Source organism: Python bivittatus, unplaced genomic scaffold (assembly GCF_059951505.1).
Source record: "Python bivittatus isolate LINGU-HERP-01145 unplaced genomic scaffold, Pbiv_v1 ctg000080_np1212, whole genome shotgun sequence".
NCBI lineage: Eukaryota > Metazoa > Chordata > Lepidosauria > Squamata > Pythonidae > Python > Python bivittatus.
Window position 1 is genome coordinate 28,128,026 of NW_028277035.1, and position 17,825 is coordinate 28,145,850.

At 37.9% G+C, this 17,825-nt stretch overlaps 1 protein-coding gene across 2 annotated transcripts in view; it reads right to left on the reverse strand.

Moving 5' to 3' along the window:
- Positions 1–17,825, reverse strand: part of NDFIP1 (Nedd4 family interacting protein 1) — a 37,813-nt gene that overhangs the window by 16,694 nt on the left and 3,294 nt on the right. Inside the window, exons 2-5 of one of the 2 annotated variants that reach the window (XM_088133718.1) lie at positions 6,916–6,997; positions 4,927–5,057; positions 4,282–4,369; positions 1,908–2,032 (exon numbers count right to left, since the gene is read on the reverse strand). In XM_088133718.1, coding sequence (XP_087989844.1) covers positions 1,908–2,032; positions 4,282–4,369; positions 4,927–5,057; positions 6,916–6,997 — 426 coding nt within the window. Of the gene's footprint in view, positions 1–1,907; positions 2,033–4,281; positions 4,370–4,926; positions 5,058–6,915; positions 7,004–17,825 lie in introns of both variants that reach the window. The other variant, XM_088133716.1, reaches the window with a different exon arrangement.

A 17,825-nucleotide genomic window follows, 5' to 3' on the forward strand; every position in this document is an offset into this window, starting at 1 on the left:
CTGTTTTATTGTGAACCGCTCAGAGTCACTTTTTGTGAGATGGGTGGTAACTAAATTTGAAATATAAATAAATAAGTAAGTAAGTAAGTAAGTTTGAAAGAAGAATAAGCGAATTAGCATTCACATGTACAGTACTGTGCAAACGTTTTAGCCAGGTGTGAAAAAATTCTGTAAAGTAAGAATACTTTCAAAAATATATATTGTAATTGTTTATGTTTATCAATTTACAAAATGCAAAGTGAGCAAACAGAAGAAAAATCTAAATCAAATCAATATTTGGTGTGACTACCCTTTGGCTTCAAACCAGTATCAATTCTTACACTTGCACACTTTGTACACTTGCACAAAGTCAGGGATCTTGTAGGATTAGAGTCAGGTGTATGCTTAACCATTATACCAAACAGGTGCTAATGATCATCAATTTCATATGTAGGTTGAAACACAGTCATTAACTGAAACAGAAACAGCTGTGTAGGAGGCTTAAAACTGGGTGAGGAACAGCCAAACTCTGCTACTAAGGTGAGGTTGTGGAGTATAGTTTCATGTCACAGGTCATACACCATGGCAAGACTGAGCACAGCAACAAGATGCAAGGTAGTTATACTGCATCAGCAAGGTCTTTCCCAGGCAAAAATTTCAAAGCAGACTGGAGTTTCAAGATGTGCTGTTCAAGCTCTTTTGAAGAAGCACAAAGAAACAGGCAATGTTGAGGACTGTAGACGCAGTGCCATGGAAACTTAATGTAGCAAATGAAAGATACATTGTGCTTACTTCCCTTTGACATCGGAAGATGTCCAGCAGTGCCATCAGCACTGAACTGGTGGAAACCAGTGGGACCCAGGTATACCCATCTACTGTCCGGAGAAGTCTGGCCAGAAGTGATCTTCATGGAAGAATTGCAGCCAAAAAGCCACACCTCTGATGTGGAAACAAGGCTAAGCGACTCAACTGTGCATGAAAACATAGGAACTGGGGTGCAGAAAAATGGCAGCAGGTGCTCTGGACTGATGAGTCAAAATGTGAAATATCTGGCTGTAGCAGGAGGCAGTTTGTTCACCAAAGGGCTGGAGAACAGTACAATAATGAGTGTCTGGAGGCAACAGTGAAGCATGGTGGAGGTTCCTTGCAAGTTTGGGGCTGAATTTCTGCAAATGGAGATTTGGTCAGGATCAATGGTGTCCTCAATGCTGAGAAATACAGGCAGATACTTATCTATCATGCCGTACCATCAGGGATGCGTGTGATTGGCCCCAAATTTATTCTGCAGCAGCACAACAACGCCAAACATACAGCCAATGTCATTCAGAACTATCTTCAGCGTAAAGAAGAACAAGGAGTCCTGGAAGTGGTGGTTAGGCCCCCACAAAGCCCTGATCTCAACATCATTGAGTCTGTCTGGGATTACATGAAGAGACAGAAGGATTTGAGGCAGCCTACATCCACAAGAGATCTGTGGTTAGTTCTCCAAGATGTTTGAAACAACCTATCTGCCGAGTTCCTTCAAAAACTGTATGCAAGCATACCTAGAAGAATTGATGCTGTTTTGAAGGCAAAGGGTGGTCACACCAAATATTGATTTGATTTGGATTTCTCTTCTGTTTGCTCACTTTGCATTTTGCAAATTGATAAACATAAACAATTACAATATTTGAAAGCATTCTTCCTTTACAACATCTTTTCACACCTGCCTAAAACTTTTGCACAGTACTGTATATTAAGGACTCTGCACAACTGATGACAGGGCTTAAACAGAATATGTTATATTGCATTTCCTAAATATAATGAATTTAATACATAATAAAAAATATCTAAATTTGTCTTCTTTCACAAAGAGTTAATAATGGAATCCTGTACTAAAGTCTGTATCACAGTCTAGTGATACCTTCTTTTTCCATTCTGTAACTTACCCTGACAATCAGAATCCACTTAATGAGAGAGAGACCAAATCCAGAAATAGCCCCATATCGTCCTGCTGCTGAGGTAGTCAGGCAGAAAGAGAGGAAGAATCCAATCCAGTTGAAAAGGAATGCCACTAAAAAAGCAAAACACAGAAAATGCCTAAGGTTCAAATCTTAATGTCAGATAATGGATTTAATTTTTCTCTAATTGATGATTTTTTTAATTATAGTATAAATTATCATAGTATAATTTTAAAAATTTAAAATGCTGTGAATATTTTTTTTAAAGACAAACATACATCTGCTGCTACCAGGACACCCTGAAGAATTTAGCAGGGTAAAAAGACTAATGTGAAAAGTTACAGAAAGAAAACTGCTCTTCTGTAAGAGGAAGTCTATAGATGGCTAGTAGTCAGAATGCCTCTCAGCATCACTTTGGAGAGGAGAGGGCAACTGTCTTCATGCCTGATTCTGGGCTTCCCAGAGAAATCTCATCAACCACTGTGGAAACAAGGTGCTAAAGTAGACGGAACTTGGGTGTAATTCAGTGGAGTTATGTCCATTCGTGGAAGTATTTAGGTCCACCTTCTATTTTTCTGAAAGTTCCACTTCAAGGCCTCCAAAGTAAAATAGAAGGGTAGCATAAACTGCATCACATTCCCAAATTAGCACTGTTATCTATACCATCCCTTTCTAGATTTGTATTAAAAGAAGTAATGGACATACAAGATTTTTCTTGAGTCAAAAATGTTCAGCTCTGGGACTTCCAGGGAAGAAATGGCGAACTGAAGATGGATCCACTAAAAGCGGAGCCAACAACCGTGGTGGAATGAAGAACCAGCGAGTAGACCGACTCTGGACAAGGAGAGGGCTTGAGATTGCCCACAAGTGCTCCAGACTGCAAGGAGACTGCAAGATAGTGGTCTCCGGTGGGTTTAGAGCTCTGGGAGACAAGAAAATAGCCATCTTGCTCAAACCATGGTCAGTGCCTTTAAGGACACTAGGTTCACATACTTCCTTTTCTAATCACTTTTGGAAATTGCTTGTTAACTGCTTTTCAGCTATTAGGAATCTTTGGATCAACAAGTCTAAAAACGTCAGGTGAGTCTGCCTTCAATCCTTAGTGAAAGTAGTTTTAAATACAGGTTTAAGGACTTAAAAAAAATTGGGAGGGGGAATAAACAGCAAAAGGGTGATTAGAACTTTGATTTTGGAAAGTTACACATGGACTAAGGGTCCAGATGGATTTGAAATAAGATTTTGGAATTAATTATAAGAAGCTTTCCCATGGGAAAATGTTTTTGTTTTGAATTCTTTAAAAAAAACACTGATAGGATGAAGCTTTAAAGGTTGGACACTAGAGGGAACCAGAAGGAACTAAAGATTACAATTAAAGGAGAAGAATACTTAAATTTGACGTATTAATACAGAATGAAGCAAAATATTTTAACATTGGACATACTGAAGAATATTTTTGATCCAGAAGTTAATTTTAAGAGTGTGTGCCTTTATAGACTGTGTTTAAAAGATGTTATGGAAGAGTAACAAGTTTTACCTGACAAGATTGAGACTGATCTGAAAGTGGATTTAAAAATGATAGACTACAAGAATGATATGGAAAAAGATGCTACACTGGACATACAAAAGAAACCGGCTGATGTCTTAATAATTAAAAGGGATATACAAATAACAACCAAGAGAGTGATCTGAATAATTTTTCTATATTGGATGTACAAAAGAGGCTCATTAAAGCTTTGAAGAATTTTGTAAGAAGGACAAAGAAAAAATGAAAACAAATCAAGTTCCAGGACATTATTTGAAGGGATGAAAGATCAAGATTGTTAAAAGTAAAAGGAAGGAATATAAAGTTGGCTTATTTGATCAAGGTTAAAATAGCTATGATGTTATCTCTGGTAACCCTTAATACTTAATCACCTTAATAACCTTTACTTTGATCAGCAAATCTGGACTGAAACGATGAGGCTTTAAGGATTTGTTTATAGATAAGAGATGGGATATGGGAAGAAGAGATCATCTGTTGTATTTTAAGAGAAGGTGAAAAGTTACTAAAATTGTTTATACTTCTTGTGATGAAGGGGGAAATCATTTCTTTATGTATTTCTTTTCTTTTTCTTTACTATATTCTTATTTTTTTCTTTTTTTCTTTTCTACACCTATTTTTTCTTTTAGTTTGTATTAGTTTTTTCTTTGCAATTGAAATTTTTAATAAAATTGCTATTTTAAAAAACGATCAGTTCTATATGTGCAAGACTGCAGTTTCTGTAACAGCATAGCAGAAGAAAACATATGTGTGATATAGATGACCTTATGAAAATATGAAAATCAAATGTTATTTCAATTTTGTTAAGAGTATAGTACTCACTGAAAAAAGTCAGCATAAAAATGCCATCATTCCCTATCCTCAGCTGATCAGTATCATCAAAGTCATCCCGTGTCACAAACTCTTCCTCCTGTGACATAAATGGATCAAGATGACTAGCAAAAATCTGGTCCATAATAACAGCATGTCATTTTTCCTTAAAGAGAATAAATATTTAATAAAACATACCTACCTTCTACTACTTCAGTGTAAATTACTGAGGAATGAGAAATATTTTGTATACACAAATGAAACACCATAATTAAAGAGAAATTAAAAAAGACCTCAGTGAACTCTGTTTAATGAGCAAACAAGACAATATGAACATTAGTGTAACATCTTTATTATTATACACTGGGGACTTGAAATGAGGAAGAGAAACAAAAGGATTTAAAATCATTACCTACATTTCCTAGAACTGCACAAATCGGTAAATTATCCCTGTTATTTATTTATCTAGTAACATCAGCCCACTTAACTTATACTCACTCCTCAGGGAGTTATATTGGCCTAACGATTCTTGTAGGAAAAATCATCTATTAAACAGCGCTTGAAAATATACAAAGATCAACATCAACAAATTTACATTTTTTCATAATGTTTTTTTCTTTTTCGATATGAAGATACAGAGAATCAAAGCACACTTACCCTTCCAGGAACCAAGGGAATAGTAGCTTCTGCCTTAGTTCTCTCTGCTTCATCATAAGTAGGCAGAGTTGTAGCTACATTATATGAAGGAGGTTTAGGGAACCCAGCTTCATCTTTGTAGTCAAAATACCCTGGCAGGCAGGAGAGATAGGATGATTAATTTTTTATCAGAGTAAAACTGAACTATGTTACAGGTTGAAAAGTCCACACTTCAACATTCTACTTTCAGAAAAGTAACTACATGTAAAACTCATTAAGATCAAAATCTATTATATTCTTGGAGCGGGTGTACTTCTGAATCAACATATCCCTCCAATATAATGCCCTCCAAATGAGTTACTCCCAGAATATCCAGAGTTACCTTGTCAACAAATATGGAGACATCACTATGGGAAAGGCTGGTGGATAGGAGTGCACTATAAATAATTGTGGAGAACAATACCTTCTCAAATCAGATTGGCCCAACATCCCACAGGGGGTTAAATTTGAAAGCAAGGACAAGAGCAGCAGTTGGGGACAAAACAAACAATAAAACTTCTCTATTGGCTATCAGTCATAGCAATGAACATCTCTACACAGAAATATAATTAGTCATCACAAAAGCCATTGTTTGTAAATAAAACATCAGACTAAGACTATGGAAACCAAGTTCTCACTAAGCCAAAAGGCTCATTAATTTTGTCTACAGCCTAGGAATGTTTTGCAGACAGGTGGCATATAAATATTTTAACTTAATGCATGCATGCATGCATAAATGAATGATACTGGGCCAGTCACCTATTCTTGGACTATCTAAAAATGGGAGGGGCTACATATGCCATCTGAGCTCCTCAGGGGCAGAAATGAATAGAAAAAGTTATTAAGTAAATATGATAAAGAAACTGCCACATTTTCAAGTTTAATATTTCATAATGGTTTGTTTTTGTTATGTTTTTGTTATGAACATTATAATGTTCACTGTTGATTATAATGTTCTTTGTTCTCATGACATAAATTCTTTAAAATATTTTAATTAGGTCAACTGTCCTATTTTTTTAATCTATCAAATGCCTGATAAAATATGAATGTTGTCTTCTCCTACTGTCTAGCTTTTAAATCTTTAAATTGTCCTTTCTTTTATCTTCTTTTGGCACATTATAGTAACAGTGGAATATGAATAAATGGCACATTTATTTTATAATCTGTGTAAAATAAAGCATATGTTATATGATAGAAAAGCAATCTTAAGTAGGTTCACTCTGAAATAAAGGCCACTTTGTTCCTTTCATCTTACTTCCAATAATTGCATAAAAATTTCTTACTTTGCAAAATAGAAAGTTGTCAAATACAAGAATCACATAAAGTTATTTAGAAGCATATTATGGTGTTTAATTTATCCTATTAATCTAGCACTGCATATTCCTAGCTAACTGAAAATACAGATGATTTGGGATTTTATAGTATGATCATAAATTGTCATTATAGCAGAACTCTACCAGAGTACATCTGTAAAATCCTTAGAGATACAATGAAGGCTTAGAAGATATCTTCAGCAACACTGAACAGTAATTAGCTAGTGTTTGCAAATATATTACACAAGTAGCAACTCAATCATTCAATATATAGCATGTGGTAGATCAATTAACTACTACTACATCAAGTTGTGATCCTTCACTGTGGTATTGTGTAACTTTTATGTAAGCAGCACTAGAAGGAGAAAGAATTCTCTTTCACATACCCTTCCTTCTTAACATACACAGTTGGAGGTATGGTTTCACAGCCACAAATGCAACACACTATAGAATTAATTACAGAAAATAATGTTTCATAGCTTTCAGAATTAGCCTTTTTACTGCCTGTTTCCTCTGTAAAGTAAAATAAAGACTATTTAATAAGGATAGATTTATCAGTCACTTATTTTTCTGTAAATTTAAATTGTCTACACAACATTTTGCTACACTTCTAATCATCAAGAAAAGCTATTCTAATACCAGACTTCATTTTTTTTACCTGAATTCTCCCCAGAAATGCTGCTGTAAGGTGGTGGAAAATCATTTACAACTTGCAGATTTTCAACAGGTTCCTCCTCATTCTGCAACTGAGAAGAATTTTTTTTTAATTTAACCTGATTATGCTGCATGAGTAAAAGGATTAGATTAATTTTGATCTACAAAATAGAAATTACTTATAACAATTACACATATTTTAAATGGTGAGTAAATGTTTCACAATTCAAGATATTTCAATAACTTTAAAATATTTAATTGTTCAGTCATCCCTCTAAGAGAGATATAAATCACTTTTTAAACCCAATTATTAATTTTGAATGACATTTTTCCTTAAAAAACATACTTTTTATTTTTGAAGAAATAAAAGGAAACATTTAAATTCACAGCTAAATACAGGTAGTCCTTTACTTACAACCACAACTGGGACCAGAATTTCTGTTGCTAAGTGATGCAGTTGTAAAGCGAGACATCACGTGACTGCATGCCAGGCCCAGCCCAAGAACAACAATGAAACACTCGAGTCAAGTACAGTTCCTTTATTTGCTTACACTTTATAGACAAAATCTTGCCAAACTAAATCTATACTACAGCAACAACTGGATATACCCTGGGAGATTCTAGGGAGTAACAACCCTGAATCTCTTACTCTTCTCAGGCTCCCCCTGCGGACTATGTTGCCTTTTGTCTCCTTTCCCCTGCTGGAATGCACCCCCTCATTCCTGATAGCCTTGATTTCCCACATCACTCTCCTTCCCGTAGATACATTCCATCACACTGCATTACTTAGCAGCAGCAATCCCAACAGTCCCTGTTGCAGTCATTAAGCGAATTCCACCAGTCGTAGGCAAGGACCCACCCCAATCCAAGCCATTCCAGGCTTGGTCCCACCCAGCCCTGAACCTCAGTAAGGTAAGGAACTGTCTTCAACTTCCCCCACCCACCTATCTCCTCCCCATCTCTGCCCTTTTGGCTGCCCTGCACCCTGCCTTGCGGGGCAGCAAGCAGCCCCAGAACCGCATGGCTCCGGGGCTGCTTGCCATGCCCTGGGAAGCCACAGCTGCCCCAGCCCAGTCCCAGCCAGTCACCCTCGCCACCCTGCACTCTGAGACCCCTGCCACTCTGCACTCCACTGCCCCAACTGACTTTCACCATCTTCTTGCTCCTGCTGATGATGAGCACGCCCAGCCTTTGTGCTGCGCCCCAGAGTTGCGACATGCCAAAAAGCCCCTTTGCACTGCAAAGCCCAGCCCCAGCCAGGAGCACAGTGCAAAGGGGCTTTTTGGTGCACCATGGCTCTGGGGCTGCAAAAAGCATACCCAGAGCCGCAACACAGTGTGAAGCCAAGCCCCAGCCCAGTGCGGAAGTGCAGAACAAAGGGGAAGGCTGTGCATGACCTGGGAAAGAAGGAGCAGGAGCAAGAAGACAGAGAAGATCAGCTGGGGCAGCGGAGTGCACGGTGGCAGGGAGCCAAAAGGGCATAGATGGGGGGGATATAGGCAGGTAGGGGGAGTTGAAGCACCCCTGTGGACATAAGTGCAGGCAGGCTGCCAAGTGCCTGAATTCTGATCACATGACCATGGGGAACGCTGCAACAGCCATAGCTTTGGGGACCAGTTGTAAGTCCCTTCATTCAGCGCTGTCGTAACTTCAAACAGTTGCTGAACGAATGGTTGGAAGTCGAAGACTACCTGTAGTATTGCGATAGCAATCTAAACCTGCTTTCCCTGTATGCTTTTTGCATTGCAGAAAGGTCTTAAAAACTGTATACAGATACGTACTTGGGAAAGATACTGAACAAGATTATATACATGATGAATAAGGCCATACTGCCATGCACATGTGAAATTATGCTTTACTGAATAAAATGAGACTTAGTAATATGCATAAGACAGGGCTGTAAGCATTCATAGAGGCAAAAATATTTCTTTGTAAGAAAGCATGAAGCAAGCCACATTTTCCTATATAACAATAAACTGCTCAATTTTAAACTAAAAGTTTTAATCTCCTCTCTCTGCATGATAGTGGATGGGAGAAGCAGCACCTGAATCTAAGATCTGTACAAGCTCATTTCCTTTCTGAGAAAGCACGGAGTTCCATTTTAGCTTTCTCTGGCTGAGATCTTTGTTTTAAGCAAACATTTTAGTTTTAAGCTCTTAAAAACATAGACTTTTACATATTAGTTTGCACTAAATTCAGACTTTTTAAAAATTACATTGTTTTCACAAAAACACTCACATATGCATTAAACTACTGTGTTTTGTTTTTTTCCTCTTCTTAAAACTATGGCAATATCTTTGAACACCATGGAAACATGTGCTCTATAACCACCCAAGAGTTTGGGCAAACACAGAAAGTCTCGTGAATACTCTCCCCTCTTCCCAAACACAAACCTTTCAATACCATTAACAAAAGTATTTTTGATAATTACACTTTTTAAAAAATATGTTATTATGTTGATTAGCAGGGTAGACCAAGAAAATCTATGAAAAATCATGAAAATGATCATGGGTACTACTGTGCTCACATATAACATTAATGTAGGATTTTAATATGGTTTGATCAAGCTATACTTGTCTAGTTCTGGTCCTCAAAAACAGAACCATAATGTATCACTATAGTAACCACAATATGACTTAGCATATGTGAATTGGGGTGAGGAGGTGCAATATGGCTGAATATGGCTTCTCAACCACATTTTTTCAGCCCTTAATGTATTTCAGAAATCATGCCATCAAAACATAAGCATAAACCACTGAAAAATAGTTGTCCTCTTTGATTTTCTGTAGGAAATGAAAGAAAATGGATGTGTTAAGTATTCAGTATTTTTTTAGGTTACTCAAAAACATTAAATGATTTTAAATAGCTACGGGAGCATTTTTTAAAACTGAAGCCCATAGTTTACACATATATGCACATGTAATTTTAAGAGCTATGGTTTGGTTTACAAAATTTTAAACATCCATAATTAGTACTTCTGTCCAAAAAGATATTTGCATAGACAGAGACCGTATATTGGGAATTTATTAATATCACTAAACAACAGAAATCAGACATAAATGAAACTAACCTTCTGCAAGTGTTTTCAAAATCTTTTTGTTTTTGTATTAATCAGTCAATGTTATTTTCCACATTTTAAAAAAACATTGATCCAAAGCAAGATGTACTTTAATTTTCCAGTATATCTGATAGCTAACAACAAAAATGGAATTAATTTTCATTTTATAAATCTTGGGAAACGTATAATAAAGCTACACTAGCAATATTAAGAGTTGTTCTGTGATTTTTTCCAGTTTCTTCTGAAACCTTCAATTGAGTAACTAAATGGACGATATCACCAGAAATAGCTTTAGCAATTTGATTGCAATCTTGCTAATACAACCTAGAAATGTTTAATATTAAGGGAACAAAACATCATTTATAAATTATGCTTACAATCAATTTTTGATGACTTCTTGAAATACATTTGAAGCGAATTTTAAGTTGTCATTAGGTTTGTACCTACAAAACATAATTATCCCTTCCTACTCCACAAAAGATTAAAAAAAAAAAAAAGAACAAAAAGCAAAAGCAAACCACCTATATGCCTCCACCATTATTTCAAAAACAAACTACTTTCTCACAAAATCATGCGCACACTCACAACCTATAGAAATCTTGGTTCAAACAGGTAAATCTATGCATGCTTATCCTGTAACAAATTCTAAGGTTTACTCCTAATTAATATCATACGCTGTTGCTATTGTGGTAATAGATCTGTTTAAACTCAGCTTATTTCACAGAAACTGGAGGGGGAGAATGTTTGGGTTACTGAACATCTTAGCTAAGAGGCCTCTGTGTTAAGCTGCAAGCACAAGGAAACCTATGCATGCTTACTCTGTAATAAGTCTCACTGATTAGGTGGTTCTACAGATACATAGGTTTAGGACTTGTAATTCTTTATAGTTGTCAGCCTATTCTCCTGCATATCTAGGTAAGTGAGTATCTCCAATGGAAAGCTTCTCTACTTATGGAAACTCTACACTGATTATTTTGTTGAACCTTCATTTGCATAGAAGCCTCTCAGGATAGAGGAGGATCTTCACTAAGTAATATACTCTCTACATATGGAGCACAACAAGGGGAGGGCAGGATTAATGTGCTTGCTCCCATTTCTCCTGAAGGGCATCTTGTTCTCTCCTACCTCCATTTCAATCACATGCGTATTCACTGGCTTTTAAAGCAGCTTCTAATCACCTTTCTTCCTGAAATTAAGACATTCTCTGTAAATAGAAGATGACCCCCTCAGTTCACAGGGTGATAAAGCACATCTTGGAAGGTAAGTTCTTTGTGATATGCCACATCCATTATAGCAGCCATTTTGCAACTGCACAAGCCTCTAGAGGTGCCCATTTTGTTAGAATATCCACCAAAAAGTCTCAAAATTCCAAATGTGCTAAGCAGCCCAAATTGTTCTTATGCTTCGTTTAAAACTTGAGGAGTGAAATATAATTGTTTGGTTCAGGTTAAATGACTAACAATTGCCTAAATGCAATAAGAAGACCTGTAAATTTTTGAATCAGAAAGTATTAGTACCATTTGTCATCTGTTAAACTACTTTTTCTAATATGTTTGACATCTTTTCCTTTAAGATGTATGTTGAAATAAAGATCCTATGTTCAATAAATACACCATTCTAATGGAGAATATTTTACTGTAGTTATTTACAAGTGGTTACATTTCTTTTTAAAAAGAAAAAAAAGTCTGGTTACTACTAATCTTAAATTCATATTTAAAAAAACAGTGAGGATGGGAGGAAATCATAACCAATTGTATGTAAAACCGAATTAGATAGAAATAATTAGAGACCATGGAACCCCTAAGAGAAATTTGTATTTCTTTCCATGTACTTTCAAATATTAATGAAAGTATTCTGAGCCTTAACAGATTTTTCTATTTGTGTCTCACATCCCCCTTCAAACAATCAGAGAATCAATACATAATATCATTCACAATTGGTTGTTATTAGGAACAACACTGCAAGCTTGTCATCATAACCACCATAGAAAAACTGGAATAGAAACATATACTTCTATTACTAAACTGAAACTATGTAGCTTAATTCAGTGGAGCAAAAACTGCTCAGTCACCAAATGGCAATGCATATGAGCCTACTGACTGTTGATAGCACTCCTCAAATTCATCCTGTTGCCATGGTAACACAGGAAAATTCTTCAAGATTTCTAGCAGCAATGTGAAAGATACAAAGGATGATTATGGTAGCATTACACACACAGGCACACTTCAATTTACAGAAAGATATACATTTATCTTTATGTTTAGATATGCTTATGAAAAAGTTGAATGTGACTACTTCACAAAGCATATGTTTGCTAAACAAAATAATTATCTCCAATGTACGGACACCACCTTCTGCCATCCTTGTGAAAGGACACTGCTTTGATGTCAGCCCTGCAAGGTAGGTCGGGTAGGGGAACAGGCAACACAAGGACCACTGGAACTCTATTGATATCAGACATAACAGTATCTTGAAAACTTGAGAGCATTTTTCTTATACCACATAGAGACAAGGTGGGCTTATTTTGATTTTCTTTCTTACCCCTTCTTGTTTCCCAAGACTGAGTTGTTTACTTAAGAGTTCTTGCATTCCTTCAAGGTTATTTCATATCCCAATACACCTAGTCCCCCATCAGATTCAGTCTCCCCTCCTGGGTGCGAAGAAGGCTCTGATAAGTTGCCGTGGGAAATGTCTACAGACTCACTCCCCCACTCTTGCTTGGCAGCTCTCCAAGATCAACAAGCAAGTCTTGCCACTATAATTAGTTGGAAAAGTCCCCCCTTCTTTTCTGGTACACATAAATGGTGTTGGAGAGTTTATCATGACAGGAAGCAAGTAGTCCTCTTCATCGTAGGGATAATTGTCTATTGATAGTGGCAGCAGTCACAGAAATAAGGTTTATGTAGGAATTTCAGGTGGAACTTGTGTAGAGGGTCTACACCATGGATATCTATTAGGTCTCCCATGACCTCTCAGATCAGGATACCCTTCCGAAGAACCCTTCCAATGACTAAGATATTCCAAAAGTCTTCTCCTACATCTAGAATCCAGAATATATTCCATTTCACATTTTCTTCCCCCACACACCAAAACTGGGGTTTTTGAATGCAAGGGATAGAGAGGCTCCTCACAAACAAACAGTGACTAATGGAAGACCAGATTGCAAATGAAAGGCCATTGGGTTAATTTGCTGGGTAACTGGGAAGAGGCGAATAAACTTTGAATCCAGCTTTTTAGATGGTGGTGTAGAATGAAAAAACCTAGTGGAAAGCCACACCAAATCCCCCCCTTCCAAGAATCTTGGCACCATCTTGTGTGCATCTGCAACACATCTGTATGCAGCCTTGGCCAAATCTGTTCCTTTAAGAGGAATTGAGCAACCCAAGTCTCCTGCAGAAAGTCCAAGGCATGAGCAACTGTGCATCTCACATAAAAGTGACTCTAGGGGGTGTACAACAATTAAAAAGAATAAATACATAAAAAACAATTACAAGTAAAAATAACTATAAATGCTGGAGTTCTGGAGGACAAGATGTGGGGATGGCAGCTATAAACTGACTAAAAGGGAGATGTACCTAGGAAGGAATGTACTAAGTTGTTATAGGCAAATTCAGTTCAGTTGTCCTGCTGATATCAGACATAGCACCTCAGGTATTGATTCACCTTTTTAAATTTCCATTTGATGCCAGATTAGATGACAAATGAATTCAAATGTCTAACAGGTGGAAGAGGGCCTTCCAAAAGTGAATGTAAACTGAGACCCACAATTGCAAAGGTGTTGCACATTGCATGACAGGACCAGCTTGAAGCACTTCCCTGTCAATCGTTTTCACAAGCATAGGTTTGTCTAATAATTGTGTGGACAATTTAAATTGTTGCACTGTGATCTCATCTATGGTTGTCTGTTGCATCAGGATCTAAAATAGTGGAGAGTTGTATTTCTAAGCCTGAAAGTGTAGAAACAGTAACAGGGATAATAAAATGCACTTGACTGCTGTCAGCTGTCAGAGCTATTCTTAATTGTCTCAGGGCCCCCCTGCCAACTCTTTGAGAGAGGAGCCTGTGAAATTTCCCAAAGACAATGCTCTGGAGTGATTTGGGTATTTGCTTGCTGTGTAACCTGCAGTTTCTCAGATGCAGATTTAGTAACTGATTCACAGGTCTGTATTTTAGTGGGACAAGTTTCAGCTAGGTGTCTTGGGGATCCACAGCAAAAATACAAACCAATATCTCTCCTCTCATCCTTGTCTGCTGCAGACAAGGATCTTTTTACTCCTCCTATTTGCATGGATTCTCTGGAGTTGGTGCCCAATGGAGGGGTGGGGATGGTGGTGGTGGAGAGAGGATATAAAACCTCCTCCCCTTATTCTTTCCTCTGTGCTTAATTCCTCCAATCACCCAGCAATTATCACACAGTGCTGTAACAGTTCTTCCAAATTACCCAGTGTGCCTTGTCTTACTAATATCTCTCAGTTCATCAGCAAGTCCTTCTATTCCACATTTCTGGCATATAACTGGAAATCAGGTAGGCAGTTACAAATTCTGCAACTGCTTTGCTTTAGCTTGCGAATCTCCTGATAATTAGTGTTGCTCTCCTTGCTAAATCATCAAAAGCAGCTCTAAAACTTTGCATGAAGTTCTGGTAATTATCCAGCAATGATCACTGCCCTCAGAGAGAGGCATAGTCTATTCGGCAGTCCCTTTTTTCAGCAGACTCAGAACAAAGGCATCGCTGGAGCAATCTACGGAAATCAAGCAGCGAAGAGCTTCCTGGCTGAATGGTCATGGTCTAGTTTTTTGGTGTCATCCTGTTTCACTGGCAGCTGTGGCTGGCCCCTTCAGAGGCAGAGTGAGCTGCTTTGTAGTATACTTTTTGGCAGCTCACAGGCAACTGAACAGGGACTGCCTGGGCTCTTGTATTTGCATCTGGAAAGCTTACACCAGTATATTAATCTATAGGAAATTCTGCTGGCTGAACCACCCTAGGCCATTCACCTTGAGTTGTGAAGTCAGAAATTGATCCTGGGGTCCCCAAAATTGTTGCTGCAAACTTTCCTGGGAGCGAAGTAGTACTGGCTGGGTTGCAGGCTGTTGAGCCACTGCTGTCTGAAGCACGCCTTGCCCCAACTGCTGTAATGGTTGCACCCAAGACATTATGTGGGTTTGCTATTTGTATATCACTTACTTGTTGATATTGTAATAATGCTTCAGTTAGTTGTTTTGCAGGCAGCAGGGTGCCCCAAGAATCTGATACCATCTTCCCAATCTAAAGCAAGTTTCAATGCCTCTTTGATTAGAGTAGTAAGGATTTCAAAACTGATGTCAGTCTTTTGAGGTAGGCCAAGTCAGGGAACAGACAATACGAGGACTATTGGAACTCTACTTTATTGTTACAGGTTATAACAGAATTGTGAAAGTTTGCCAGAGTATCCCTCTGCCCCCTTTTATAGTTAAAGAATCAATAGCTTGAGTTTCTCTCTTGTCCCTTCTTGTTTCCCAGGATAGACTTCTCATTTACTAAAAGTTCTTGCATTCCTTTTTCAAGGTTATTTTTATACTCCTTTATGCCCAAATAGTTATGACATAACTCTACTAGATATTCACTATCTGTTGGAAAAAGGATGTGAAGCTTTAGATTTAGTAACTGGCAACATTTCCTTTAACAGCAATGACTTCAACCAAATGTTCCCTTATACCTGTAGATCAATCACACATAATGGCTTGGGGTTATTTGGGCCCATTTCTCTTTACAGAACTGCTTCAACTCATTGGTATTTGGGGGCTGTCTTGCATGAACTGCTCATTTCAAGTCATGCCACATTTTAATTGGGTTAAAGTCAGGGCTTTGACTCAACCATTTCAAAATGCAGAACTGCTTTTGCTTCAGGCATTCTGTTTTAGATTTTTGTTAGGTTGTATAGTGTTATCACTATACACTGCATGACTACACTAGTTTAAGCTTCAGATCACAGACAGTTATTCTGATATTCTCTGTAGAATTTAATGGTGCAATTCATAATCCATTGTTCCTTCAATGACTACAAGCTATCCAGGTTGAGGCTACAAAGTCTCAAACATGATACTCCCACTGCCATCTTTCACAGGTGGGATGTTCTTTTGCTGAGATTTTCTCCAAACACAACATTTCCTGCTAATGCCAAATAGTTCCACTTTTATTTCATCTCCCCACAGAATGTTGTTCTAACAGACTACTGAATCATCTAAGTGGTCTCTGGCAAACTTGAGAGAAGCAGCAATGAACTTTCTGGAAAGCAGTGGCTTCTTCCTTGGTATCCTCCCACACAAACCACTCTTGTTTGTTCATGGTGCACTCATGAAAGCTAACATCAGGCAATGTGAGAGGGGCATGAGACAGGAGGCATGGCAAAAAATGCCCTTATTCCTTCCTCACTATCTTTTAAGGGCCCTGCCCTTCCTGTACTTGGGGTATCAGCTCTGCAAAAAAAGCATCTGGCTGGAAAAGAAATTATGGAGGGAAAAAAAAGAGTGGCAGCAGTAGAGAAAAGCTGAAGGAGGAAGACAGAAGAAACAAAGAGATAAGGAACAAAAAGTTAAAAAGAGAATAAGAAAATTGCCCAGAAGGAGCCTAAGGCACCAAAACTGAACCCAGGAGTAGCAGCAGTTCCAGAAAGGAATCTATGGAACCAGCAGAATTGGCAGAGCAATAACAGCCCAACAAGAATAGCTGATAAATTCCTGCAGATGAGTGGGAGCAGAGCAGAATGTCAGCCAGACCAGCAAGTGCAGTAATACCAATAGCCACAAAACGCCTATGGAGCTGTAATTGACTCTAGCACAGTAATGGATGGTGGCAGAGCAGAAAGGTTCAGCAAAACTACAACTCCAGGGGAGGGGTGCTGGCAAGGTGAAGAATTAGGCAGGAAGCAATTCTGAGTGCCAGCCACCACTAGCACCAACAACCAGGAAACTAAATATCTGACAGCAGCAGCAATGTTCAAGAAATGGTGAAACAAATGACAACACCAGCCTTCCACCCAAGTTGACTGAGGCCACACAAGTGACTATGAGACAGATAGGGCTGGGCAGAGCTGGAGAAAATTTAAGGACTTAGAATACAAATAAGATTTTAAAAAGATGTTAAAATTGTGAGTGTGCATGTGTGTAGATTTGGACTCTTGACTGGTACTGTCACACTCCCCCAAATCAGACCCATCAGAATAAAATGAGCTGCAGATTTTCAGCCATTACCCTGTAGGTTTTTGCAAACTCTCAGAGTAATGTATCCCTAATTCTTATAGTGACTTTTCTTGGATGACCACCCCTGGGAAAAGTAACAATGATGTTGCATTTTTTCCACTTGTACATTATCTGCTTCACTATGGACTAATGGAGGCCAAAATATTTGGCAACGGTTTTGTGGCACCAACATCAAAGATACTTTATCTGGGGAAAAGTAGCTAATGGCAGATGTTTTACTCAACAGTCTCTTCCCAGGAATAGTGGGGAAAACGCAGTAGGATTGTGGGTAGAAGGATTAGATACTTTCCTTTGTGGAAGGCAGAAGACCACATCTGACACATCTCATGTGTGCATCCCTGCTACAATACAGATTTGAGGCTGTCCTCAGAATTCAACAAAAACATATTTATGAAGTTTAGGTGCCAATCCACACACTCTGAAGTCTGGAATTATAGAAAAAAATCTAAAAAGAATTATTTCCCCAAATAAGAATCAACATGTTAGATTTGCAATCTTTATCATTCTGAAAATAAGAGGCTAACACAATTCAAAAGGGTGTAATGTTAAACAAAAATGAGGGACTTCACTTTCTTCCAAATTCACCACTACTAACTATAAGCTCTATTTAACAATTT